The sequence below is a fragment of the Sordaria macrospora genome, chromosome 5, assembly GCF_033870435.1.
Source record: "Sordaria macrospora chromosome 5, complete sequence".
In the NCBI taxonomy this organism is placed as follows: domain Eukaryota; kingdom Fungi; phylum Ascomycota; class Sordariomycetes; order Sordariales; family Sordariaceae; genus Sordaria; species Sordaria macrospora.
Genome location: NC_089375.1, coordinates 344,399 through 370,280, shown reverse-complemented (window position 1 = coordinate 370,280; position 25,882 = coordinate 344,399). Strand labels below are relative to the sequence as shown.

Below are 25,882 nucleotides of genomic sequence, written 5' to 3'. Positions count from 1 at the left end.
CCAGGATATACTGATCTCTATGTACTCTCTCTCGATGGTGTACCTCGAAAGATGCCGACTACTACTGTACGCGACGAAGTCGAATGCCACAGCCATGTATCATGGTTGGATGATGGACTGAACTTGCGTTTTATCCAGGTCCAAAGTCCGATCAAAATGAGCATTTTCATGATGACATCGGAGTTAAAGCACCTTGGTACTTTTTGATAATCGGAGATTAAGGGCGAAGCGGAGAAAAGAACAGTTGTGATGGAACGTCGAGTCAACAAGAGCAAGTGTCTTGAGTGGGGGAAGAGGGGTTCGTCCGGAGCTGTCTTATATCCGTGTGAATACCACTAATATATGATACACTTTCCATTTCCTACAACAGAAAACATCAGGGAATCTCGTCCTTTGTGATCGGCGCATATCTGAAATCTTGTAAGTCGGTTTCGGCTCAAACATTATCTAGAACTTTCCCATAAATTACCATTCCTCGCATGCATCTTACACATAGTTGACACATACGTCATTCACCATCATCAGACAACCACAACCATCACCAGATCATCATTTCACATCTCAAACTTCAGCGTTCGCCGTTCATCCATCTACCAACTAACGTTTTCCAACTAACTTCTTCACTGAGCCAGATTATCAGGCCTCAACAACCACCATGTCCTCCCAAATCCCCGCCTTCCAAAAAGGCAACACAGCCCTCATAACCGGCGGCGCCTCCGGCATCGGTCTCGCCCTCGCCCAACGTCTCTTATCCTACGGCCTGCGCGTCCTCGTCGCAGACAAAGATGCTTCCTCTCTCTACCGCCTCTCCTTGGCCCCCGAGACAGAGGACTTAATCCCCTTCGAAATGGACGTCGCCAAGCTGGAAGACTGGCACCGCCTCAAGACCAAGATTTCTGAAGCCTTCAACGGACAACTCAACGTCCTAGCTCTCAACGCCGGCCGCGGGCTACCCACCTCTTTCACCAACCCAGATCCTACCAATTTCTACGAAACAATGCAGACGAATTTGTTTGGGGTGATCAATGGTGTTACTACTTTGTTGCCCCTCGTCCAAAGCACCTCCCAGACCTCTGGTCCCTCAAGCATAATTATCACCGGCTCCAAACAGGGAATCACCAACCCGCCGTCTAACCCGGCTTACAACGCGTCCAAGTCCGCCGTCAAGACGCTGGCGGAACACTTGGCGTTTGATTTGTCCAAGTCTGATCCCAGTGTTTCTGTGCACTTGCTGGTGCCGGGGTGGACGTTTACGGGCATGACGGGTAACACCCACCACAGCAACGAAAAAAAGGAAAAGGAGAAGCCGGCGGGAGCATGGTGGCCTGAGCAGGTGATTGATTATCTCGAAAAGAAGATGGAGGAGGGCAAGTTTTATGTGATTTGTCCGGATAACGACGTAAGCGAGGAGATGGATAAGCGGAGAATGGTCTGGGCTATTGGGGATGTGGTGGAGGGGAGGCCGCCGTTGACGAGGTGGAGGGCGGAGGACGGATGGAAGGAGAGGGCGGAGGAGGGGATGAAGAAACTGGATGTTTAGTTTTAGATTTAGTTTTAGTTAGAGCTGACAGGTCAACTTAACGAAGACTAAGATAACAAACGATCAAGTGGTCGATGGAGGGCTGAAAAGACATCAAACATGGTAGATATGCTAACCGAACTGTACCACTTGATCTGTCGAAAAAAGTTGTACCATAATATAAGATAGTAGACATGGTATACAACCTACCTATGTACTCTACTGTCATGTCACAAACTGATACAATCCAGCCCAGTCAACACAAATACCAACCTCGACTAAACCCATATCTTTATAACTCAAAGTGTCGCTTCCATTGATACTTAATCTCTATACGCATTTCCGTTCCGCTCACGTCTCAGTCGAGACCACCTTTAGTCCTTAGTCCTTAGTCCCTTACGCTACACTACACCCATACAATCATTTCCTCGTTCGTTCCTTCATCCATCCATCCATTATTCCTTCTTCCCTCCAAGCCATGTCATATCTCAATCACCATCACTGATTATCAAGTCTTCGATCCAGTCTCCGTCTCGAGTATCAGTCTCTGCCGGTGCCTCTACCTGTACCTCTGGCTCTGGCTCTGGCTCGTTCGCTCCGCCGTTAGCTCCGCCGTTCGCTCCGTCTTCGGCTCCATCGTCTACTCCGTTGTTTGCTCCGTCTTCGGCTTTGTCGTCCATTCCGTCGTCCGCCTCATAATCTGCCTCGTCCCCTCCGTCGTACGCTTTATCATCCACTTTGTCGTCCGCCGCTCTATCATCCACTCCATCGTCCCGTGACCCTGCAAAGGCATCCAACACCGTCCTGGGAACAGACCTAAAAGTAATAATCTCCCGTTTTCCTCCTCTTCCCCCTTTTCCTCCTACTCTTCCTCCTACTCTTGCAGGTCCCCTAATACTAATAGAACCAGCACGTGTACGTGTACAAGTAACCCTTGGTGTCTCCATGGTGGTTTCTGGTCCGAGTCCATTTTCAACCTCGGTATTCCTATTCTCATCCTGCTTCTCATCCATGATCTCATCTTGCTTCTCATCCATGATCTCATCTTGCTTCTCATCCATGATCTCATCTTGCTTCTCATCCATGTTCTCATCTTGCTTCTCATCCATGTTCTCGTCCATGTTCTCATCCATGTTCTCGTCCATGTTCTCATCCATGTTCTCGTCCACGTTCTCATCCATGTTCTCATCCATGTTCTCATCCATGTTCTCATCCATGTTCTCATCCTCCTCCTCCTCCTTTCCTTCTGGCTTCCTCCTAAGAAGTTTAAGCGGAACTAACCTCCACCCGCATGCTTCCACCTCCTTTCTTCTCTCAATATCCCTCAGCTTTAAAAAATCATCACGCTCGTCTTCTGACTGTGACTGACGGGGGGGCATAGTGGGAGGCTGAGGTTGAGCAAATCCCGGAGGATGAGTAGTATCCCTATTCATGTTGTCTCCCATATCTCCCCTATCAACCCCCTTACCCTTTCTATCCTTATTGCTTTCCGTATCCCTAGTCATGTCTCTGTCTCCCATGTCTCCCCTATCAACCCCCTTACCCTTTCGATCCCTATTGCTCTCCGTCGTATTCCCATTCCTATCCGTATTCCTAGCCCTACTACTGTTCCCCACATCCTCCTCCTCCTGCTGCTGCTGCTGCTGTTGCAAATCATCCTGCTTCCGCAACTAGCGATGCCCCGCCGCAGCAAACCCCTGCTTACTCAACAACAGATTGACGCTCTCCTTCGCATTCATCGTATCCCACACACTTCCCTTGCCACCCTTCCTCCATTCATCACCCACAGGGTCTTCAGCCGCGGCTCCTGCCCTTGTGGCCTCACCCATGATCACCTCCAAATCACGCTTCTGGCTGGACAGCCATTTCTTGACAAAATTAACCGGGTCGGTACCCAAGGACGTCAAAAAGTTATGTTTGGCCTTGGAGTCGCCGACGGCTTGGATCAAGACAGCCAGGGACTCATCCAGCTGGTGAATCTCACGGAGAGTTTGGACGTAAGCGGGGTTATGAATGAAGGGCACCAAGTGCTTCGAGCGCAAGGGGTCGTCAACCAAGACATGGATGTCGTAGACTGTTGGCTTTGGGGCGTCAGGCGCAGAATGGAATTCCTGGTCCATGCGGATCGTGTAAGGCAGCTTGATGGGCGGCAACGGTTTCAGATGGGGAGTGACGTAGTCGTTCAGCTGGGGGATATGTCCACTCTCCCGTCCAATCAACTTCTGCAGCAGCTCGTCACAGCGGAAATTGCGTTTCTCGTCGTCCTCTTGCAGCTTCATCAGCCTGATGTACTCGAACAGACCGGCAACGGCTTCCTGGCGGGTGGCTTCGCTCATGTCAATCACGTCGGACAGCTCGGGCGAGATCTCGTAGCGCTCCGGGTCTTCGTGGCGGTAGAGGTTGATGGTGATGTTAACATTCTCGTCCCCGTGGCGCTTGAAGGTAAGCTCGTCGAAGTCGGCCGAGGCGGGCAGGTTAGACCCGGCCGGGGTGCGCTCGGGCTTCTTCCATTCTACCGCGGTGGTGTCGACGGGGAGACGGCCCGAGGCGGTGGGCTGGTCGAAGTCGACTGTGAGGGCTTTGAAGAAGTGCGAGAAGCGGTAGCGCTGGCCGGGCTTAGCGGGGACGGGTTTCGCTCCGGACTTTGTTGCTGCTGCCTTGTTGGTGTTGTCTTCGCTTGTGTCCATCTTGTCCCCATCCGCCTCCTCGCCATCCTTTGTGGTCTCGTCTTCGTCGTCGAGTAGTCGGCCTTCGATCTTGACGCGGTATGTGGATTCGAGGTTGGAGGGGAAGTCGAAGCTATCGACGTTGAAGTTGTTGTTTTGCCAGTACTGGTCTTCGACGGTGTTGCTGATCCAAACGCGGAGTGTCTTGTAGCGCTGTGGGGTGTTAGCATCCTATAGGTATAGTCCCAGGACAAGAGAAAGTATACACACCTTTGCATTCCTGCTAACCGAGTCCATAATATCCAACCTCTTGCGACTCATGGTAGCATCCAGCCGTCTCTCGAAATCGCGTAGCTTCTTGTAGGCAACAGCGACGTCGCTCTCGCCGACCAAAATCTCCTCGATGCCATCGGGCAGGGTCTTGTCGGTAGGTTTGCGGCTCCGAAGCTTAGCCAGATGGTTGACGGCCTCGCGACGGTGTGATTCTTGTTGAATTTGCGCCTGGGTCATGGGCAGTTGGTGGTGAGCTGGACCGGCCGACATCATGGGCCCTATGTGAAGAGAGAAGAAAGAAGCGGAGAGGTTAGTTTAGATGTGCGTATATGTTTGACTTGTATGATCAGGATTGGTGGTGGTGAATGTGTCCGGCGGCAGAGAGATTGAGGGAAGAAGTGTTCAGAGTCGGACAAGGCAAGGGTCTGATGGGGTGTAGTAGAGTAAAAAAAATCCAACTGGGAAGAAAGAAGTATCCAAGAAGTGAAACAGGGAAAGAAGAAGAAGGTAAGTGCGGTACACAAGATTGTGGTTGTTCAATGCTTGTGTCGCAAGATCAATGCAGGAAGGATCATGGAGGAGCGTTAGGGTTTCGAGCGCTTGCAGTATGTAAGGTATGTGATTGTGGTATGTTCGATGTTGGATGTTTCGCTCTCGAATTCCGACTCGACTCGGTCGGACAATCGCAAGTGGAAATCCACAATCTTTCCCTTAGCTCGTCGCGAAACCACGTTCCTCGCTCGCTCGACCGCGGCCGACGGGGGGTGGGCTCGGGCGGGACCCGCGACAAGGACGGCGGGCGGGACCACAACTTCTTGTGAGCGAGGTGTACGGACCCGGTCCCAGTCCGCCCAGTCGCCCCCCATCCAGGTCCAAATCCCCAGGTCCCGCTCACACAAGTCCCAAGAAAAGACAGACCATCGACAGGTCCCCCCGTTTCCCCCGTTCGTTCCCCCAAAAGTTTGGAACTAAGAGCGGTAGTCGCGGTGGAGCAAATCTGCAAAAGCGGAGATCCTTTGACGTTTATCCCACACGTTTAATGCATCCCGTCATGTCGTCTTTCCCATCAGCATCATCAACTGTTTACCTTTCCCTTCCCTTTCCTCTTTCCCTTGGCTTTTATCTTCCCCTTCTCTCCACCCTGTGGAATTGAAACTGACAATCGAAGATGAAACATGAGGAAATAAAATAAAATAAAAGACTTACCAATCCCCCCTCTCCTCGGTTGTGGCACATGATGTTGTCCTCCTCTCGGTCCCGGTCCTTGATGATGACCACCACCACCACCACCACCAGCCTGCGGAGGTAAAGGGACCTGTGTGTGTTGCGGCGGTCCTGGCGGGCCTTGGTGGTGACCTGGTGGTCCAGGTGGTCCTGGTGCATATCCACGGTATTGGGGCTGCATCTTGCTTGATGTCTGTGTCTCTCTGTGTGTTGGTCTCTTTCTCTCTTTCCGACTGCTCCTGTTGGGGTTTGTCGCAATGCTCGATTGAATTTTGTGTTGCGCTGCGCTGCGCTGTGTGGAAGTGGTACCAAGTTCAACTTGCTATCACTTCTTCGTCTTCCGTATTACGTGTTTCGTGTTCTCCTTGTTGTAATTATGTCGACCTTGTATCGTTTTTGGATATGGATCGCTTCGTTCGCAATGTGGGCTTCTCGAATTGTCGAGTTTGGGGTTCTTGGTTCAAAGGGACAGAAAGCGCGTCGATCGCGTCGTTGGTTTAACTGCGTGAATGCGGGCGGGCGGGCGGGCTTGTCGTTCAGAGTTAGGGGGTGCCGCGGTGGAGCCAGAAATTGTTAAGACGCGGGAAGCAAAAGGTACTTCCAACAAGTACCGAGTCCACAGTGAGACTGGCATGCGCGTCTTGGCACGGACGGGTCTACGTGTGTAGTGGTAAGGTCATGTGATACCCCTGAGAACTACCATTCCAAGCCTCAAACACCTTGTGACAGGTCGCTGCCCGCAACTTCCCGGATTGAGCTACCTAGAGACACTTTTTGGACCTGGGGCCGTCGAGACAGGGAAAACAAGCAGGACTTGAATATTTGCTCACATATCTGCTCCATCAAATGGGGAGATACAAGAAAAACCCTATTGCAAATTCGATATCCGCGTGCTTGAAATCTATCAAGAATTCATACCCATCTGATGAGCTATACTTGAAATTTTTATTTTTCCGTCTTTCGTTTCCAAGCTTCGTTTACCAATCAATGAGTTATGGCCCAACGCAACTTTCGAAAAAGTTACAGCGACTGTCAAAGTGTTTGAGCTGGGAAATCCTTGACACTTTCCATCACTTGTTCTGCATTTTGCCGTATTATCTTAAGTCGCGAGAAAAAAGAGGTCTAGGACTAGTAGCTGGCTTTGAAACTGTGAGAACACACTCCAATGACACCATCCACCATCACGTTATCCAAAATACATGATTAAAGTGTAATAACAGTAGTAGACAAACAGCTATAACAAAAGCTATATATACAAGAGATATTTCCATACATGTGCCCCATGAAACCCTCCACCAATTTTTTCCAAATAAAATAACCACTTTCCTGTGACTGTGTTTGACGTGTCCCCTTTGTTGTATGTATTGTTTCTTTCGTTCTCTGCCTTCCAGTCGTCCTTCTTCCTTCTTCCTTCTTCCTTCTTCCTTCTTCCTTCTTCCTTCTTCCTTCTTCCTTCTTCCTTCTTCCTTCTTCCTTCTTCCTTCTTCCTTCTTCCTTCTTCCTTCTTCCTTCTTCCTTCTTCCTTCTTCCTTCTTCCTTCTTCCTTCTTTGTGTCGATTTTGTCTTATGGCAGCTAAAGTATTTTATCGCCGGCTGAAGAAGATATTGTGTTGGACGAACGCCGTAGGGGAAGAAAGGGTTACAGAATACTGAACCAAATACCGACGGAGAGGCAAAAAAACAGCAGGAGCAGAGGCAAAAAAAGAACACATGTGTATATACGCTGATGTGCGAATGCCGTTCGTTAGATATCCGTGCCATCTCGCCTCTGTCTCTCTTAGCTGATCAAGGCAATGTTGAACCTGTGACTGTGATTGTGGCAGACAGCTTGAGTAGGCTTCAACACCAATGTCATTCAGCTTTGTCCGCCTTCCGGCCTCTCCCCAATCCTCCAAAAAATCCAAATCGCAATGCCTTCCATCCAATGTTTGTTTTGTTGCAATGTACAAGGTGTGAACAGTATTAGAATTTCGTACCTTATCCTTCTTCTCCTCTTCGCTGCCTTCGCTGCCCTCGCTTCTGTCGCTTCTGTCGCTTCTGTCGCTGCTGTTGGACTGACTCCCGCTGCTGTTGGACTGACTCCCGCTGCTGTTGGACTGACTCCCGCTGCTGTTGGACTAACTCCCGCCGCTGTCTGCTGTCTTATGCTTCTGCCCAGCCACTATTTATCCTTTCCATCGGATCGAATGAAACCACTCAACGTTGGCCGTCATCTCTCCACCTCTTTAACCTTCAGAAAGCAGCTCCCAACCCATTCTTCGACTGCCTCCGACTAAACCGGTTGCGCTTAGTAACACTGCTGCTATCATCCAGGCTCGCCTGACTCTTAGTCAGCTGATTGCGGCCCGATCGATCACTGATGCTGTATCCTCCCCCGCCTTCTCCGAGGCCAATGCCACCGTAGTTCCCGTGGTGTCCATGTCCCCTTCCACTATTATGATGATGTCCGTTCCCACTACCGATGTTCACCATCGAACTCGCCGGGCTGTTGGACGACATCGACATGTCCCCAAAATTGTCGTTGGAACCTACCAGGTTTTGCGAAAGCGCCAGGTCCTTGGCCCGCTCCAGCGACTCGATCCACTCGTCTACCGTGTACTTGCTGCTGTTGCCGCCGCCACCTTCGCCTTCTGCTGCTGATGATGACTTGTCATTGGATTTGTCTTTTGATGATGATTTTTCCGAGGACTTGGGTTCTTCAAAGGTGTAGTGTACGCCGCCCTGGATTCGGGTTGTCCTTGAACATTAGCATCAATATCGATATCACCTGATGAGTAGGGGGCGTGATTTCACGGGAACGGGAGGGGATGGGAGTTACTCACCGTGTCGACACACCAAACCGGCTGGCCCTTAGCGTCGATTTGTGTTTTCCACGTGCAATCCGAAGCCAGCAGCGAGATCTCCTGTTTGGCCCTCTTCTCCTCGCCGCCGGCCGGCGCAAAAACGATGCGGCCGCTCGAGGTGATCATGACGAGCCGCTGTCTCTTCTTAGTAGTGCTGCCGCCAAAGAAGCGAGCCAGCTTCTTATGCCCGTCTCCGCCTTCCTTGCCGTGTGGGCTGTGCGGTATCGGCGACGACACGACCATCAGGTCGCCCAGCTTGAGGATGCGCTCGTTGTTCTTCGTCAAGACGGGTGACCAGTCAAGATCCAGTTGCGTAGGAGGCGGTAGTTCGGTGATGATCCTAGCAGGTCGGTTGACGTTATTGGCCGGTCCCCCTTGAGTGGTGGTGCCTCTTCCTGAGCTTAGGTTGCCCATGGGCATAGGGTGATTATGATTCGAATTCGACCCACCTCCGCCCAAGTGCATCATTTGCGGCTGCTGCTCCTGGGACCCTGGTACGTAAGGCTTCAACCGCGGCGCCTTCATCCTCCACAGATCCTTGCCAAACGGATGTCCGGCAAAGAACTCGTGTTTCTTGATGTGCTCGACCATGAAACGCTGAGCGGGATCCAGCACGAGACATCGTTCTACCAAATCGCGCGCGGCGGGTGGGAAACCGGGAGGAAATTCGTATTCGAGCTTAACAATCTTCTGGAAAGTCAGATACTCGGTTCCCGCCTTGAAGGGTGGCCGACCGGCAAGGAGTTGGTAGACGATGCATCCAAAAGCCCATATGTCGCTGGCTGTGCTCGCCGACTTTTCCGTCAGGAGCTCGGGGCTCACGTATTCAGCCGTACCGACGAACGATGCTGCTCGCTCGTCATCCTCGCCACTATGCCCCGGCGTTTCCTCTGGTGGTCTGGGATCTCGAGGGTCTCGCAGTAGCTTGGCGGTACCGAAATCTGTGATCTTGACGTGCATCTGTTCGTCCAGGAGAACATTCTCGGGTTTCAGATCACGGTGGATGACACCTCTCGAGTGCATGTAGTCGATGGCGTCCAATATTTGAGCGCCATAAAACCTTGTGCATTCCACGTCGAACGTCCCCGTCTTCTTCAGCACGCCCAACAGCTCTCCGCCTGTACATAGATCGAGGACGTAATACAGCGAAGTCTCGTCCTGGAACGTGTAATACAAGCGGACGATACCGGGATGCTCCGTAAGGCGGTTCAGGGTGTTCTTCTCGATGTTGACGTATTTAATCTTCTTCTCCTTGATGATGTGCTTCTTCTCTAGCACCTTGACGGCGTATTCTCTCAGGGTTTGGCGATCGGTCGCAAGGTAAACGGTGCTGTAGGAGCCCTCTCCCAATATCCTCCCAAAAGTGAAGTCGCGTACTCCCTTCTTGACCGGCTTCATCGTCACTCTCCCGTCGGCATCCACCTCTCTCCTAACGCCGACTGCCGCACCCCTGTCCTTCCATTCCTCGCTGCTGGTGGAGAGCATGGGTGGTACTTCTCCCAGCCGTGCTTCTGACGTATAGGTGCCGGGCGCGGCTACAGGGATGCCCGGGATCTGAGAATATCCTCCAACCCCGCGCGAGCTCCTCCTAGGAGGCAACGCGCCGTTAGGATCGACCCCCATGGGAGGACCGGGACCGGGCCGGCCTTGATGGTATGATCGACTGGGCTCTCGTGTAGGTGCACCAGGGGGCGCACGCCTAGAGTCGCTCCTCGTAACAGTCGGCACACCGTATAGGGAACTCCGGGAAGTGTCGGTCTGGATTTCGTTCCTTAGCTCGTTCCGTAGGTCCCCATACGCACTCCCGTGTCCATGTGCGTGGTATCCTCCCCGCTGCGAATCAACCTCCATTGACTGTAATGCCCCTCCGGTATTGGGTCTCGAGTTTGGTGGCCGGTTCCCATTTCCTGCTGGCAATTGCTGGCTAGTCGGAGGATAGCCACGGGCGTTGAGGTTATCTTGGGCGTTCCTGAGGATCGCGGCGGCGGTCTCGTATGTATGGGGCGGGCGCTGCGGGGGGTCTTGAGGGGTAACCTGACGTTCTAGGTTGTTTGGTGTCCGCTGAGAAGGAGGCTGTGCAGGCTGAGGACTCGTATGTGGAGCATTGCTCGTTGTATCTTGACGGCTCGGGGAAGACTGATTGGCGGGAGCATTGGGGGTTGTCTGTTCGTTCTCTGTGGAATGGACGGAGTCGTCATCGTCGAGGTTGGCGATTCGTAAGCCGCCAAGCGCTTGGGACAAGCTGAAGTCTCCGTTCATTTTGTTTAAGGGGCGACGCCGCCAAGCGAAGGATGGGTTGAATACAGCACTATGGCGACGGTCGTATGGCAACCAAGCTATGAACCACCAGGGCTATGCATCAAGCATGTAGCTGGCGGAGTGTAGACTCGTAGGCTGAATGGACGAGGGGTTCGAGTACAATGTTCGGTCAACGGCAGTCCGGGCGTCGGTCAATCGAAGCGGTCGATGGCTCGGGGTAAGGAGATGCTGAAGAGATCGTATGTAGGGGTTTGTTGGAAGGATGAAAATGCGTCGGCAGTGGTCTGACTGCCCTCTCGACTCTGGCTTTGGACTCTCTGTAGGTAGAACTAAACCCTGCTTGTCAGATTACCAGTTGGAGTGTTGCGTGTTGGGCATTGGAACAGGAGGAGGCAGTGGCAGTCTGGTAGACGACTCAGAGTCCTGGTAGCCGCGCTGTGGGCTAGAAATGGACCAGGAGATGGACCAGGAGATGAGGAAGCTCCAATCAACCTCCCAGGGTACCCGGGAAGCAGGGGGGGGAGGTTCGGCACGGGGGACCGCGATGGTGGTTTTTTTCCTGGGAGGGTGCGCTGGCCAAGCTGATGCAAGGCCACGACTGCGGGTTGCGGTGCGGGCAGTGCTGTGCGGGCAGTGTTGTGCGGTGCGGTGCGGTGCGTTGCGGTGATGCGAACGGTGCAGTCGAAGGGGAGGCAGAAGAAACGGGCAGCAGGAATATGGAAATGCGGAATTCAGGAGATGATGGGCGGATGGGGGAGGTTCAAGTTGAAGCCATTGTACATGGGTAGAACTATAGTACAGGGTACGTACCGTTGTGTATGTGTGTGTGTGCCGGTCAACTCTAGACAATCGGGGCGGACAGACGGTCGGTCACTGCTAAGATAGAGTAGGTCGATCGGGGGGTATTGAATGGGTTGTTGAATGGGAGAGACTATGGGACCGCCGGTGATGGTCGGGGATAGAAGTCGGTGAGGGATTCCGAGGTGCCAGTTCTCTCTCCGGTCTCTCTCTCTTCTGCCAGTCCAGCTGCTGCTGCAAGTGCAAGAAGGAAAATGGAGACAAGCGATTGCGGATGGGCTAGTAGGTAGCGAGTAGAGACAGGCTGGGACCTGGGAGGTGTCCTAGGTGGTGTAGGTAGCTGAACCACCTACCACCTGTACACTACCTCGCGCGACGTTGATGGATGGAGTCCACGTCCCAAACTTGAAATTGAAAGTGTTTTTTGAATTGGATATCGATGTGAGTGGTTGTGAGAGAGACTCAAATGACAATTACAGTAACCAAAGTGTCAGTCTCTTAAAGTGCAAGTGCAAATGTGTCGAATGAATCGAATCAAGTCAAGCTCCCGTCGCATCTCTTGGGTTAATTGAACCCACCTTTTCTAGGCTCCCGCTAGCGAGTTACTTACTGTGGTATAGTGGATGGGATCCTGTTGTCACCTCTTATTTCAGGCGTGCCAGACAAGGCTCCGCCATGGAAATCCACTCTTGCGGCGTCACTCTCCGCCGCGGCCACTGGTATTGGGAGCTTCCTTGGGATCCATCCTTCACCATTAACCACGCGGACGACTCTTTGACCCTCTGCTTCTTCTTTTCCTTAAAAGGGATGCGAGATGCTCATGCACAGAACGAAAACATGCAAGGCCGCACAAGGAAGACTCGTTACCGGCCACTTGGGAATGGCACTCAGCTAAGATATCTCTAATCATAGTACACTTACATACACTGAACGAAACTGAGAGACAGGACAGGGCTATCTAATCCAATGTCCTTGTCAATGTCTCGACAATTCCTTCGTGCCTTGGAAATCGACAGAAAAAGGGTGATTGCCGGTTATCTCGGTTCTGCCTTTTTTTAATCAACGCTTCGGCCACGGTAGGAAATTAGCGATTCGAGGTGATGACGGATGATGTTGATGCTCCCGATTGAAGAAGCTTGGACTCCGACTTCAACTCCATTGAAATTCAAAGTTTGGATCGTTTCTTGTCGTTAAAGAAACCGTGCTGCCCCCATGGCTTGGGACGTGCCTTAATGCACTCCTGCGTTAGCTGCCATTTCGACATGCATATGACATCTTGGGCTTTGCGTGGGATGACTTGGATGACAGGTAAGAGAGTTGGAAACTTAAGACTCTTCAAGTTTGTTGATCGCCTTGGGTGAACTACTCTCCGAGTGAGATATTGGATCCGTCTGTTCAATGGGTTTCTGAAGTGTGAAGAAGCTGTCTTGGTGTGGTGAACTGTGCAATGTTCAAATTGTTAGTGCATGGTCTGTTTAGCAATTTGACCATGTTGAATGCCTCTTCTGACCCCGCCTCCTCGTCTCGGCGCCAGCTTGTCAGGTCTCTTGCCTTCTCGTGTAGAGATGCTGACAAACCTTAACAATATAAATTGGGTTGACGTCCAAAGTGGTGATACGGGTTTCTCATTCCGTCTGTTATCGTACAACTCCTTGTTTAGCGATTGGTCGCGAATTTGATGTTCCTACAATAGCTTGGGTTTCAAGCTTCTGGGTTCGTCTATGTCCAGTCGCAAGGCACAAAGGCAAAAACAATCTTGGTCGTGAAGGTCAGAGCCTTGAGTTTGAAGTGGATTTGTTTAACGATTCCTCTTGCTATTACAGCCAGGATAGGTTCCCGGTCCCGTCGTTTGTCACAATGCCCGAAAGCCGTCAGGACCTTCCTCAACTTTGTCCCCATGGCGATTGCCATCTCGTACTTACCTCCATATATTGAAGGCTCTCGACCCCGTGCCGACTGACATCTTGCGTGCTTGCTTCCAAAAACACCATAAATGGGACTTCAGTTCTTGTCAGGAAGGAACCGGACAGCTTCAGGTTGGCAAGATGACGTTTGAACCAGTGAAGACGAAACCTTTAAGGTCCTTCTCATAACCTCAAACCTAGACTCCTTTCAAGATTGTGATTGTTTCTTCGGCTTCTTTGACGACAACGACCTCATCAGGCAAACCCAACGCCGCCCATCATGCTCCGTCTCCGACCTACCGTCCTCGCCTTAACAATGACCGAGGTGCAAGAAGTAGAAGACCGCCGCAAGGGCTCCCGCAAAGTCAGCACCAAGAGCAAATGGCGCTTCCGCGCACGCGCCTCTGAAAACGCAACGTCGGGATCCTCAGCCCCATCGTTGCCAGACTACAGCGACAGTGATGATGAGACAGACATCCCCGATCATGACGACGCAGAACAGCCTGTCCAGCTCCCCGTTTTGCCTGCCCGTTTCCCTGAAGAACAGACCGAAGTGGTCCCCACTGCCCGGCCGCCGTGCCCCGATGTCTCCTTTGACCAGCGTAACTGCGAGCAGTCTGTCGATGGCGCTGGAGATGAGCGTGATCTCAACCAGCAGCCTCAGGCTAGCTCGTCTCGGAGTCAGCTGCCCGTCAGAACGCCTAGGACGTCATCCGCTCGCCGTAGCAACAGAGACAGTCCCCGTACTTTCGAGCGATTCGAGCTCTCGTTCCAAAACCTGAGCATCAGGACCCGGACGGCCACTCCCTCATCTGCAGCGAAACCTGCATCTCCCGCCACCGCCGCTCTTCCCCATCATGGTAGCTCTCCGTCCGAACGCTTAACGCGTCTCGCCAGCAGCAGAACCCATACCCCGGCTGCTGCCACACCTAGCAGCGTTCGATCCAAGCCTTCTCCAGTCATCGAAACCCCTACGACACCGTCTCGCCAGCCCGTCGTTAGCACGCCCATGCCTCCTGCTACCTCGGCAAGCTTTCGGGTCTATAATGACTCCCTTCCAGCCTCGTCACAGCCTCGAACTCCGCAGAACTTGCCCGAGGCTCGACACCAGAGTCGACTACTCCGACAAGGGGCGTATACAGTTCCTGCTGGTTGGCGAGCCTCATTCTCGCAGGAGCAGAGGACGCCGACGACTAGTCGAGCGCAGAGACAAAGGAGCAGAAGAGAGCCCAGTCCACAGGGACTAAGGACGCCCGGAATGGTGGGATTGTATGGAGGGAGTGAGAATCATACGGATGATGGTGTTGTGTTTGTTGATATTAGGGGAGGAGGGGGTGTCGAGGAGGGCGATGAGGAGGAGGAGGAGGCGCATTTGTGAAGAGGAGCTTGAAAGAGGGTGGAAGATGTGACGATGATGCGCTGGTGGCTCTATGATGTACGAACTTGAGTGCGTTGGCTTGAAGCATGCAGTTGTTAGGGTGGGAAGATGAAGTATGAGGTAATGGCTTGACAGTGTTGGTGATTAGTGATGTGTGGTTGATGCATCGTGATGGCATTCTTATCAAAGAGGACAGCCGACAGTCCGCCACTCATTGGAACTGCATTTTTTGACGAAGCTCTGTCGTTGTTAGATAGATTGTTTTTTGTTGATGGATACAATGAAAATACACTTATAAGATAAGGGATCATCATGGCAAACTCCACCAACTGGATGATCGCCCATCAAGGACCAGCCAGCAGTCCTGACACGGCTCGCTCTTCAGGGTTCAAGTCTCCATTTTGTTACGTCGTATGAAGCGAATTGGGCAACCAAGGCGGTGCACTCGCGCGAGTGAGGCTGGTTGGTGATGGAGGGTGATGATGGATAAATGAATGGATCGGGACATGATTTGCAGGAAAGGGCTGTGTTTCGAGTCAAGTCGAGCCGAGCCGCCCAGTCGTGTTTGGGGATCTTGCGGGAGCTGAGGGGAACAGGATGACCGGTGGAGGGACGAAAGATTGGAAGGGAAGGGATGGACAGATTGACAATCTGACAGAGGAAGCAAAGACGGCAGCTCTCTCTCAGTCAGGTTCGGTTACACGACACAGCTTGCACAACTCTGTTATCTGTTGCACAAGTGGAGGAGCTTATCAGGCGGTCTGGGTCAGTTTAAGGTACGAAGATACCTACGAGCAGAATGGTGCACGAACTCAGAGGTGAGACGGCGTTTACCGGCAGGCAAGTCGTCAGCTGACCACAAATTTCATTCTGGGAAGGGGTGGAAATTTGAACGAGGACCATGAACTTGTGAGATCATTGGCTGATGCACCTGGAGGGCGTCGAAAAACAGACAGCAGGGGTGTAAGATTTCCGCAAGCAAGTGCGAAAGACAGAAAGTGGAGAAGCCCGCAAAGGAGTGGAGCCATTCACGGGACACGGATGGAATTTCAGTCGGTTTGATGGAATCTGCCGCCCGGCCTCACCGGGGGAAGGAACGAAGCGAGACGGCTGCTCTGACGGTGCACGAGCCATCTTGCTCACTTCTCTCAACGGCGGCACAGGACCAGGCTCGGTGGCATTTTGGATTTTGAGGCCAGAGTCACGTTCCGAGTGGGGACGACCAACGCGGGCTTGGCTTCCTCCCAAAAAAAAAAAAAAGCGAGGCGGGTTGCCCGGCCACCCTTTTCTGTTTTTATCAACAAGGGGGCAAACCGCCTGCCCTAGGAGCATTGCTCTGCCAGTCTAACCGGATTCGGAGCTACGAGATGTTCCGCAAGAAAACTGCCCCGGGCTTCTTCTGCCCCAGAACCAACAAGCCAATGAGATACTCTACTTTAGCTCTGACCCGCTTTATCCTCCGAGAGCCAATTGGAGATCCTTCAGACGATTGCCGCATCCTGGCATCCGCTTGGCGGTTCCTGGCGCGATGTACCCGACGGAGTTTGTACCTTTGTACCTGCAGTCCTGCACTGGCTGCCGCGGCCTGTGCTGCCGGCAACGCTGCTCTCGGTCATAGCGTCCTGTCCAATAGCCGAACCGCTTGGCATGAGATGGCAGATGCTGCAAGTGGCATCTGAATCTCCCGTGTCCGTGCCAGCCGGCAGCTGTACGCCTGTCAGCTCGATTGCCTTTACTGTCTGCCTTTCTCGTGCCATCCACACACAGAGAGACAGCGACAATCGCCTCCATCTTCCACACACATTTGCGCTTCCACACAATGGCAGGACCACGGACCACGGTCTACGCCCGCGTCCACGACCTCCAACAGTCCAGGATGGTCTGGGGTCTAAGGTCTCGCAGGTCCCCGTCTACTGCCTCTCTTTTTGCTCTCCCACATTTCGCCGCCTGCATCCCCATCCCTCACACAGTACCGTGTACTTCACTTTTCTACTTTCTCTTCCATCTCTTCCACAGTTCTGTGATCTGATTGTCCTCGGATCCCCGTTCCTCTCTCCATTCTTTTTTCTACACACCCTCCTCCACCACACTTCCCTCTTTCTCTTCCGTCCCATCCTCTCTCTTCCTTTCTTTCCTTCCTCACCACTCTCACTTATATCTACCTTCCTCCACCAACACCATCCTTCCTGATCACGAGGCTCCCAACGATACTATAAGACCTCCCTCCCGTCCTCCTCCTCTTCTTACTGAAGGTCACCTCACCTATCAACCATCTCTTACTCTGGCTTATACCAACCAATCTTGGCGCCAGCTTATACCATCACTTACACTCAACCTCGTAGGACGTTCAAGTCCTCGCCTACCTACCACAACACTTCACCCTCACTCTTCTGGCCATCTACATTGGTACCTCCCGGCCAATTTCTTCTCTAGACACTGTCGTCTACACTCAAAACCATATCACCACGCGTCTGATCTGACCAGTGTCGGATCACCTGCGACTTACACGCCTCGCCTTACACATTTACCCGAGTGCTAGACAGGTACCATCCATCATGCCGTCTTTCGACCGCTACTACGCCTCCTCGTCGCCCGTCGTCACAATGCCAGCAGAGGTCGCCCACAACTTCTCGTTTGGCAAGTCCTACCTGGATCAGCAAGCCTCGCTCAGCCAACCCATCTCATGGCCACAACTCCTCCGCAACTGCTCCGCGGCCGGACGTAAACGCTCGCGCGATGAAGCCGCCGTCAACCTTGATCCTCCTGAGAAGATTGTCGAGCCCGTCATCAAGGAGTCGGAAGACGAATGGGTCTACGGCCCTGGCATGACCCTCATCAGAAAGAAGTCCGGATACGTTGCCGATGCTAGCAGTCAGTCTGGCACCTGGGTCGATGAGAAGGCTCAACTCGAAGCGGCGCGCAAGTCCGAAGAGGCCCTCAGCTTGCAGCAACAAATGTCCCAAGAAAGACCATCCCTGCGCAGCCACAAATCACAACGGCTTGATCCTCGCTCCTCCAACAGCACTCTCTCCAGTCGCGGCGGCAGCCCATTGCGCGACACTTCCAACCCAATGACCGCCTCACCGGATTCGTTGGCCGGTCCAATTGTTGACGACTTTACCGTTCATCTCGGCATCGGCTGGGCCCGAATCCCCGAAAGCAAGCAACCCGCAGCTCGTGGTTGGGCGCGCTACATCGAAAACCACTACTCTGTCACAAATGCCAAGATCCTATTGGAAAGCCATGGCCTGGAGGCGTATCTGGTTGAGGCTACTGAAGGATACTTCTTATTCGCCGAGAACCTCCGTCAAGGGCGACTTGTCAGCAAGACTGCCGACGGCATGCTTCAAAATCTCAAGGGAACACCGCCTGTTTTCGATGGCCCCGTCACAATGGATGCCTCTCAAACGACTAGGCCCACCAATGCTGGCCCATCCATCTTTGATGTTGCCAGCGAGATGGACATGAGCTAGAGAGCGTTACATCGTTGCGTTCTCCTTTCTTCCATCTTTCGATTTGGGTTGTCTTTCTGTGGTTGGTTGGCGTTACTTGGGGATTGGGCGACGTGCGTTTCGGGCGTTGATTGGCGAATGACAAAGAGGTCACGACCGGCATGGCCAATGCGTGGCTCAACGACTTGCCAGCGATTCGATTTTTCTGCGATTTTTTGATCAACATCTTTCATCCGAACTGACTTTCAGTGTTTTTATTATTCCGCGCGAACGGTTTACGGGGTTCTTTTTTTCTTTTTTTTCTTTTTTCCACTTTTATGTTTCGGTTCGATTTTTCTACTGGTTTCCGACAAACGATTCGGCGGCAAAATCCGGGGTAACTTTCTGGGGGTTTTATGGAATGAGCGGGCGACGCAACGCCAACGCGAACTGTATCTGTAAGAATAGACGTTCAAAACAAATGAGTTAAGATCAAGCAAACAAACATTGAGCAAGCAAGCAAGCTAGGTCAACATGGTCGTGATTGGTTTCTTAGATTCTTCATGCAACGTGAAGCTAGTGAAATTATCTGGCGAAAAGACCCAGGCGGTGAGTACGATAAGACAAGCGAGCGGATCCCAACCTCGAGCTTGTTCAATCGGAGCTTCAAATGCCAAGTCGAAGTTTAATTATTCGCGGTGAGCGCGATGGGCGCCATGCATCCACAAGTTGATGTCAGTGGTCTTGTTCTTGGCTGTCCTCGGCTTGCAATCTGACCAGCCTCATTTTTCGAGATCGAGGTTGACCACACTCTTCGCGACCGCGGACATTGAAAGTTTAAAAGAATATTTGGGGAGTAAGATTCAGGAGATCGGATGAATGACTCCTTAACTGTGATCTTTGCTTGGCCTCTGCTTGCATCTCGAGCCTCTGTCCGATGCAGTGAGCGTGCTCTATACGTCTCATGCCCTACCGGAGGCGGAAGTAGACGTTAAAAATAACAAGTGAGCGTGCTCGGATGGCGCTTAGACGAGGAGCACGCGATGAGGCTCGGTCCGTTGGCGCTCGTGGTGGGCGACCACATCACACGGCTTCCATCTTTGAAATCATCAAATAATCGTAGCTTGATCAGGATATGGAGTTTTCGCGAATATACTTAGGGAACCATCTTTTCGAAGGATAAAACAAATGGAAGATACCGATGGGGATGCGATGAAGTTGATGACTGTTATTTAAGTGGGCCTCCGTGGTGGTTTGATGACACGTAGGTGGGTTACTGCACTATTGGTTTCCCTCCAGATTTTGCAGTGATGACGTTAGGACGGCATCTTTTCTGGAACGATCCTTATCTTATCGCTCTGAGGAAGGGAACCTGGAACAGCTCGGGGTCGAGTTGAGTAATACCACCTCCACTTCTCAATTCAGATACACCTCAGCCCAGGCACAAGACAGACAAGACAAGATGGCATGACCCCTCCCTTACATAAGTACTGATCTTACTTTGTGCTTTGGCCTTTTGTGACTTTTGTCTTTCTCGGCCGGAAGCAGCACAGCAACAAAAGTTGGGGATGGGCTTGGATGCGGGATGCGGGATGGATGAACTTGCCTCATTGTCTCAAAGGAACTGAAGTTGTGCATCGGACGGGAGCAGTGGGGAATTGGGCTAGCAGAGGGTGGGAATAAAAGCCACTGCCCACTGGACTCGGTGCAGCAGTGCGGGTAACTACACACCTTTTTCCGACTCCGAAGACAGAGCAGTTAGAGCAGTCGAAGGATTGGAAGGTAGTTGCTAGCTATGACAAGGACAAAGGCGAGCTTGGAGGTGTAGGTAGGGCTGGATGTTATGGGGCGAAGTCGAATAAAGAGGTTTTAGAACGGGAGTTGGTCTTGTGTAAGTCACCTTTTCATCCACTCGCCAGCCAACATCTTCGACTTCGATGATAAAGAAACGGCAGCAACCAACTCGACAATTTCGATGATAAAGGGGGAACGTCAAAGAAGCGCGATTCACGCTCATGCGAGGCAACGCTGTAGCAACAATCGCGACAGGCAGTCTTCGGTTGCCATGCGCACGCCATGCCTGAGCCTCCGAACAATCGGGGTGCCTCCAGCTGCTGGCCTGCTGCAGGCTGCCTCGATTGAGACCTGCTTTGCATTGGCTGAAGCCTGAGAGCTGCAGCGTTGCTGTTTTCGTTTTCGGATGGATGTCAACAAAAAAACAAAAACAATGATGATTTTTCCTCGCGATGTTCTATGCATAGAAACCTCCTTTGTTTTGCTTCGGGAGTTATTTCCTAGGACACTTCAGGTTGCCTCTTACGCAAAGTGGAAGTGGTGATGTCCAAGTGAACAAAGACTCCCATAACAGCTCCACCTTGTAGCTCCAACCGGGCGAACTACCAACAACCTTACCTCATGCCATCATAGCATTCATTCATAAAGATTCTTCTAATTTGTATACTTGATCTTGTTAAAACAAGCCTCTTTGCTTCGAGTTTCCTTTCGGTTTAGGGTCTCTTCAACTGCGCTTCGCGAAGGGTGTCAGTATCGAGGAAACCAACCCAGCTCTTACACCACCACCAATCATTCGTTATCCTCTGACCAAAGCAACCAAAAAGACAACCATCAGCACTTCGAACAGTTTGAACTCGAACCATCCATCGACTCTGATTGCTTGGCCCCTGGCGACTCAATTGCACTGGCGAGGCACACTCAACTTCAAACGTCTTCAACCAAAAATCTTATCGGCGGCCCTCCTGTCGAGCCGTCAATCGCATTCGCAGCCGACCTTGTCGCCTGTCAGTTTGAGCGGTTGCATTCAGCACCACCACCACCACCACCACCACCACCACCACCACTCCGACTACGAATAACGAATAGTTAGTGGGTGGTATTTCCCCTGCTTGTGGCGATATCGCCATCGCCGGCGACTTCGACCGTTCGAAGACCCTCGACTGCAAGCGGTTCAAAGAACACAGCCGACAGTCGACACAGCCTCGACCGAACGGAGATCACAAGCCTCTCCGTCTTTGACGAACTCAGCTGTTAGTGGCCGTGCCGGTGCCGGTGCCGGTTGAAGCTTTCAAGTTTTTCTTCGAAGCCGAACTGAACGCAGGGGGGCAGTCCATGTGAACCAGGCGACACTGGAGTCTTTTCTTGGAAGACACCCCTGACAGTTTTTTTTGGTGTCTTCCCTTTCCCTTGTCGTTGAGATCTCGAAGAGCAGAACTGAAGCAGGCGCCGAATAATTGTGGGGCTGGGGTTAAAAGCACCGCGCTGCACTCATCTGATTCACCTGAAGACTTGTGATTTGCCCTGGATTTTCAAGACTGGATGCAACCGTCTTTTGCGCCGGGGCGGTACTGTACCTGATCTTGTTCCTGTTTCTGTTAGGTTTCTAGTTCCTGTTCCTGTTCCTGTTTTTGATTTCTGTTTTCTGCTTGATCTTTCCTTCTTTTCCTTCTTCCCTCTGGCTCCCGTCCTTGTTTCTTGCCCCTGCAGCTCTCTTGTTCTAAAGCTTCTTTTTCCCTTGCCTTGCCGAATCTCACTAGCAGCTTGTTTGCGTGTTTTTGTTTTTTTCTACCTTTTTCTGTGAAGCACGAGAAGACGAGACGACGACGAGACGAATCGAAGCAAGAGAGAGAACTTGAAGAAACATAGCACGTATCGCAACGCATTACCACGCGTACAACCGCACAACTCAAACTTTTACAGACAGCGGCGGACCACGCAGGAACTCACAGTGTCACCCTACGGTACATAGCTGCGATTCGCGATATCGAGAAACCAGCCTCCTGCCCGCATGCATTGACCCCTCACAGCTTAAAACAACACCAACCACCCTGGCGGCGACCCGGCAGCCGGCTGTCCACCAATTCGACTCTCACCACTCACAAACCAAGCGGACGGTGACGACGGCGACAAGGAAGAGAAGTGAGGCAGCCCAGCCTAGCTAGGGAAAAGAGGGTCTGAAAAAAAGAGAAAAGAAGTTGGATTTTACATTGTTTGGACAGACAGAAGAAGGAAATTCGGGAAACAAAAAGGAACATTACAGTCAAAGAAGGGGTCCACAACCCAAGGAGTGTCGCGCATCCAACTGGCGCGCATCCACGGACGCAGGGCATCTTTCCCCCATCAGCGGGCCAGGCGACGGACAGCGCATCAGACTACGCTCCGCATTGCGAACAACTCGACAAAAATCCCATGGTCGCGCAATACGGGTCCGGGCCCGGCGCTGCTGCTGCCGGCCTTGGTGTTGGTTCACTGGGAGTCGGCGGCGGCGACCGGGATGTGTCGACTCTGGCGATACGGGGAACATCCTCGGTCGTAGGCGGCGCTGGTGGCACCGGCGTACGGGCGAACCACCGGGATAGCTACAGCCACCACGGTCACGGCCACGGTCACGGTCACCACAGCAGTAGCAACAACAACTTCAACTCGTCGCAATCATACGTCTCATCACGAACCCGACGATATAACCGATCACACGCCGGTGGCGCGTCGTTCGTACCGCAAAACGAGTTTCCCATCTTCAGCCATAGCGGCGATGTCGAGATCGTCGTGCGCGTCCCCTGCGGACTCGAGAACCGATACCTACTACATCGACATATTTTGACGAGGTGTTCGGGCTTCTTCGAGGCCAGCACCAGCCAGGAATGGTCACGAGCCACAACTGTTTTAGGAGGAGGAGTACCAGAGTTACCCGCGCCGGGCAGCGCATCGAAGAGTGGGAGCGGGAATGTGGCAGAAACAGGAACAATAGCAAGGACAACACAGGACTCAGCACCGACGAAACGATGGCGATACGAACTCGACACCGGCACCGACGACAATGACATTCCCATGCTCGTACAGAAAGAGGAATCCTCACCACCACCAATACCTACATCTTTGGGGCCACCACCAACACACTCGTCCATCTTCGGCAATGGGACCTCCTCGTCAGGCCGACACAGAAGTAACAGCCAAAAATCTACCCATCAATCCAACTCCTTCTTTCGCTCCGTCGCCAACCTCAGCCTCTCACACTCCTCGTCTCGCAACCATCACAATGCTCCGCCACCAGCAAGGGAAGAACCCTCACAAGCAGACCTCGACCTCCTCCGCGACTACGACAACCTCTTCCGCATTATGTACAACTACCCTCCAACAATCGACCCCATTTCTTTGCCCGACGCCTACGTGCAATGCAAATCTCTCCTACAGCTAGCAGACCAATACGATGCCCTAGCAGTCGTCGGGCCGCGCGTGGATCACCACCTCCTACAATTCCAATCACGGCTATGGCGACAAATAGCCAAATACCCCATCTCCTACCTTCGCCTTGGGTATCTAGCAAGAAGCAAAGTCATCTTCCAAGAAGCTTTGATTCACGTTGTCGGACAATGGCCCGCGGGCGAACGGTCAATAAGAGCAGCGATGCCAGAGTCAGTAGTGGACATAATCGAAGATAAAGTCGACGAACTAGAAGAGGTTGTGTCACGGGTGGAAGCTCGCCTCTTCCGGTTGGGTCTAACAGGACGCGGAGGCGAGCGCGTCGGACCAGGGAACGGATACGTTGACTGGCTAGCTGTGTCTTTTTTCCGGGAGTGGCTCGCGGAAAATACTTCCCCGCCAAGTTCGGCGGAGTATACATCCAGCAAACACCCGCCTCAAATCCCGGAACGGACGAGGGGTGGACATCGAAGCGGTAACAGCAATAACGTCCCGGGGAGTAGGAATCGACATAATAGCTCCTCTTCTGGATCAGCGTCAGGGTCAAATACTCACTCTGCCTCTGCTTCCGCCCGCGACCGCGACCCGTATGCTGCGAATGCACCAACCAATACCCCCGCGCATTTATCTACCACACCCCTCGCTACGCTTGGTCGCACATTTCGTCTGTTGGGGGGCTCACCAAAGGAATACCTTACCCACGACGACTGCAAGCGGTTTTTGAAGCTCTCACCGGAGTTATACAACAGGGATAACCTCAGGCGATTCGAGAAGAGGATTGAAGAGCTGAAAGCCATGGCGAGGGAGGTGGTTAGGCCGCTGATGGGTAGTGGATTGGAATTGGAGATTTCTGGAGGGGGAAGTGCACATCCGACTGCTAAAGAGAGTAGTGGTGGTGCAAATGGTGGGGCGAGCGGTGGTGGTGGTGCAGGGAGTGGCAGTGTGTTGGGGTATTTGACTTGTACGACGGTTTATGATCGGGATTTACCTTGGATGAGCTATGATCAGGTGTGAGATGTGAAATGTTTGAGAGACGGAGGGAATGGAAGGGACAGATATGTTTGGCTTTTCTTTTGATATATATATATATATATACCGGGCGCAGCGTTCGTTATGGAGCGCGGAGGGATCTGGATGGATGGATGGATGGATGGACAGTTGATGAGACCTGGCGTCTTTTCTTTATACCCCATTTGTGTTGTTTTTTTTGTTACCTATACTTTTCCTGTTCTGTCCATCTTCATAAAGTCTAGTTTCTGTCTACTCTTTTGGCATCTACCTATGTTGAACGACATATGATGGCTTGTATATCTCGGAGATCGAACGACATAATGAGGACATGTTCTGAAGTCTGGAGTGTATAGCATCACAGTTCTGCAATGAGAAGCGAGGATACCCACTACCATCATGCTAATATAAGAACCAGTGAAAAGAGGTGAGCCTACACAGTAAGCGGAATATGAAAAGACAACATATCTGACCTGCCGTTTTCGATGCTCAGTTTCGGTGCTCAATTTCAAACCACTCCCACTCACTCTACATATCTCTCCTCAATAGTCACCACTCATGAACTATAATATGTTTTAACATCCAAACAAGGGTAATCGACAACTGAAGAATAAGGGGAAACTTGCTCTACATCATATCGCACTGAAGCACCATGTTTCTATCAGATATAATCCTCCCGACTGTCAACCACAGACGAAGCAGACACAAAACGAGACATGTCAGAACATCAACACAACAACAAATGGGAGGAGGATGGAGGTCTGTATCTCTCTTGAAGCTATCAACCTCTAGGTCTAAACCTTCTTAGCAGCCAACTATTCGTCATACAACCATATCATGTCAGCCTTCAATTACCCCTTTCAATATTTCAGACCAAAACATGTAACACAAGGGAAGTAAACAGGGCTCGAGTAGAATAACGGGAAAAGAAGAGAGCATCATACCAAGTAACAATCCTTCAACCGCATAAACTCCTTAGCGCACAGGTCTTTGTGCACGGAGTTGTAATCTGCTAGGATACATTTTCCGTAAGCCGCCGACTGTGAGTAGTGTGTTCATAAAGTTAGTCCACCTGGAAACTGCGAAAGAGTGCTTGCTGGAGAGGGTTCGGAGAGGGTGGACTCCGTAGGTATATGGATGAACATGAAAGCAAGGGAGGGGCTGGTAGATGGGAATAGCTTCACTTCACTTGACTTGACTTGACTTACCTCGACGGAGCACTTGGACACTGCGGAAGCGAACCGCTGGATTGGGCGGACGGTGGCTTTTTGGGGCTGCATCTTTACGAGCTGTTCAAACTTTCGGATTGTACTGTGATCCAAACCGATGAGACCTGCCAGCTGCGTTCTATTCTTGATGTGAGAT

General features: G+C 52.0%; 7 protein-coding genes across 7 annotated transcripts; 4 read left to right on the top strand and 3 right to left on the bottom strand.

The window, feature by feature from the left end:
• The first annotated feature begins 285 nt into the window (after nt 1-285).
• On the top strand, nt 286-2,453 carry SMAC4_07804 (uncharacterized protein). Its single transcript, XM_066090695.1, has 3 exons — nt 286-420; nt 633-2,341; nt 2,430-2,453. Exon 2 carries the CDS (start codon nt 656-658, stop codon nt 1,538-1,540), a length of 885 nt encoding a protein of 294 aa, XP_065947057.1. The 5' UTR covers nt 286-420; nt 633-655; the 3' UTR covers nt 1,541-2,341; nt 2,430-2,453.
• A 691-nt stretch (nt 2,454-3,144) lies between these two features.
• Nucleotides 3,145-4,938, bottom strand: SMAC4_07805 (uncharacterized protein). Its single transcript, XM_066090696.1, has 2 exons — nt 4,456-4,938; nt 3,145-4,398 (listed from the first exon to the last, which is right to left on the bottom strand). Exons 1-2 carry the CDS (start codon nt 4,729-4,731, stop codon nt 3,190-3,192), a joined length of 1,485 nt encoding a protein of 494 aa, XP_065947056.1. The 5' UTR covers nt 4,732-4,938; the 3' UTR covers nt 3,145-3,189.
• Nucleotides 4,939-7,757: 2,819 nt separating this feature from the next.
• SMAC4_07806 (uncharacterized protein) lies at nt 7,758-12,003 on the bottom strand. Its single transcript, XM_003352317.2, has 2 exons — nt 8,505-12,003; nt 7,758-8,403 (listed from the first exon to the last, which is right to left on the bottom strand). The coding sequence occupies exons 1-2, from the start codon at nt 10,782-10,784 to the stop codon at nt 7,915-7,917; spliced, it is 2,769 nt and encodes a 922-aa protein (XP_003352365.1). The 5' UTR covers nt 10,785-12,003; the 3' UTR covers nt 7,758-7,914.
• Nucleotides 12,004-12,795: 792 nt separating this feature from the next.
• Nucleotides 12,796-14,864, top strand: SMAC4_07807 (uncharacterized protein; the record flags this gene model as incomplete). Its single annotated transcript, XM_003352318.2, has 1 exon — nt 12,796-14,864. Exon 1 carries the CDS (start codon nt 13,767-13,769, stop codon nt 14,862-14,864), a length of 1,098 nt encoding a protein of 365 aa, XP_003352366.1. The 5' UTR covers nt 12,796-13,766.
• A 2,140-nt stretch (nt 14,865-17,004) lies between these two features.
• On the top strand, nt 17,005-18,586 carry SMAC4_07808 (uncharacterized protein). The gene has a single exon (XM_003352319.2). The coding sequence runs from the start codon at nt 17,420-17,422 to the stop codon at nt 18,335-18,337; it is 918 nt and encodes a 305-aa protein (XP_003352367.1). The 5' UTR covers nt 17,005-17,419; the 3' UTR covers nt 18,338-18,586.
• Nucleotides 18,587-22,498: 3,912 nt separating this feature from the next.
• SMAC4_07809 (uncharacterized protein) lies at nt 22,499-24,546 on the top strand (the record flags this gene model as incomplete). The annotated part of the gene is made up of 1 exon (XM_003352320.2): nt 22,499-24,546. One exon carries the CDS (start codon nt 22,499-22,501, stop codon nt 24,521-24,523), a length of 2,025 nt encoding a protein of 674 aa, XP_003352368.1. The 3' UTR covers nt 24,524-24,546.
• A 705-nt stretch (nt 24,547-25,251) lies between these two features.
• Nucleotides 25,252-25,875, bottom strand: SMAC4_12781 (uncharacterized protein). Its single transcript, XM_024655878.2, has 3 exons — nt 25,726-25,875; nt 25,462-25,557; nt 25,252-25,332 (listed from the first exon to the last, which is right to left on the bottom strand). The coding sequence occupies exons 1-3, from the start codon at nt 25,795-25,797 to the stop codon at nt 25,312-25,314; spliced, it is 189 nt and encodes a 62-aa protein (XP_024511699.1). The 5' UTR covers nt 25,798-25,875; the 3' UTR covers nt 25,252-25,311.
• Nucleotides 25,876-25,882: the final 7 nt, after the last annotated feature.

Bases quoted from the DNA above. Each gene is read 5' to 3' on its own strand.
- SMAC4_07804 (XM_066090695.1), top strand. From the start codon at position 656: ATGTCCTCCCAAATCCCCGCCTTCCAAAAAGGCAACACAGCCCTCATA.
- SMAC4_07805 (XM_066090696.1), bottom strand. From the start codon at position 4,731: ATGATGTCGGCCGGTCCAGCTCACCACCAACTGCCCATGACCCAGGCG. The intron at 4,399-4,455 runs GTGTGTATACTT...AACACCCCACAG, and splicing joins CGGTTAGCAGGAATGCAAAG to CGCTACAAGACACTCCGCGT.
- SMAC4_07806 (XM_003352317.2), bottom strand. From the start codon at position 10,784: ATGAACGGAGACTTCAGCTTGTCCCAAGCGCTTGGCGGCTTACGAATC. The intron at 8,404-8,504 runs GTGAGTAACTCC...ACCCGAATCCAG, and splicing joins CGGTTTGGTGTGTCGACACG to GGCGGCGTACACTACACCTT.
- SMAC4_07808 (XM_003352319.2), top strand. From the start codon at position 17,420: ATGCCGTCTTTCGACCGCTACTACGCCTCCTCGTCGCCCGTCGTCACA.
- SMAC4_12781 (XM_024655878.2), bottom strand. From the start codon at position 25,797: ATGCAGCCCCAAAAAGCCACCGTCCGCCCAATCCAGCGGTTCGCTTCC. The intron at 25,558-25,725 runs GTAAGTCAAGTC...CACTACTCACAG, and splicing joins TGTCCAAGTGCTCCGTCGAG to TCGGCGGCTTACGGAAAATG. The intron at 25,333-25,461 runs GTATGATGCTCT...TATGACGAATAG, and splicing joins GGTTGAAGGATTGTTACTTG to TTGGCTGCTAAGAAGGTTTA.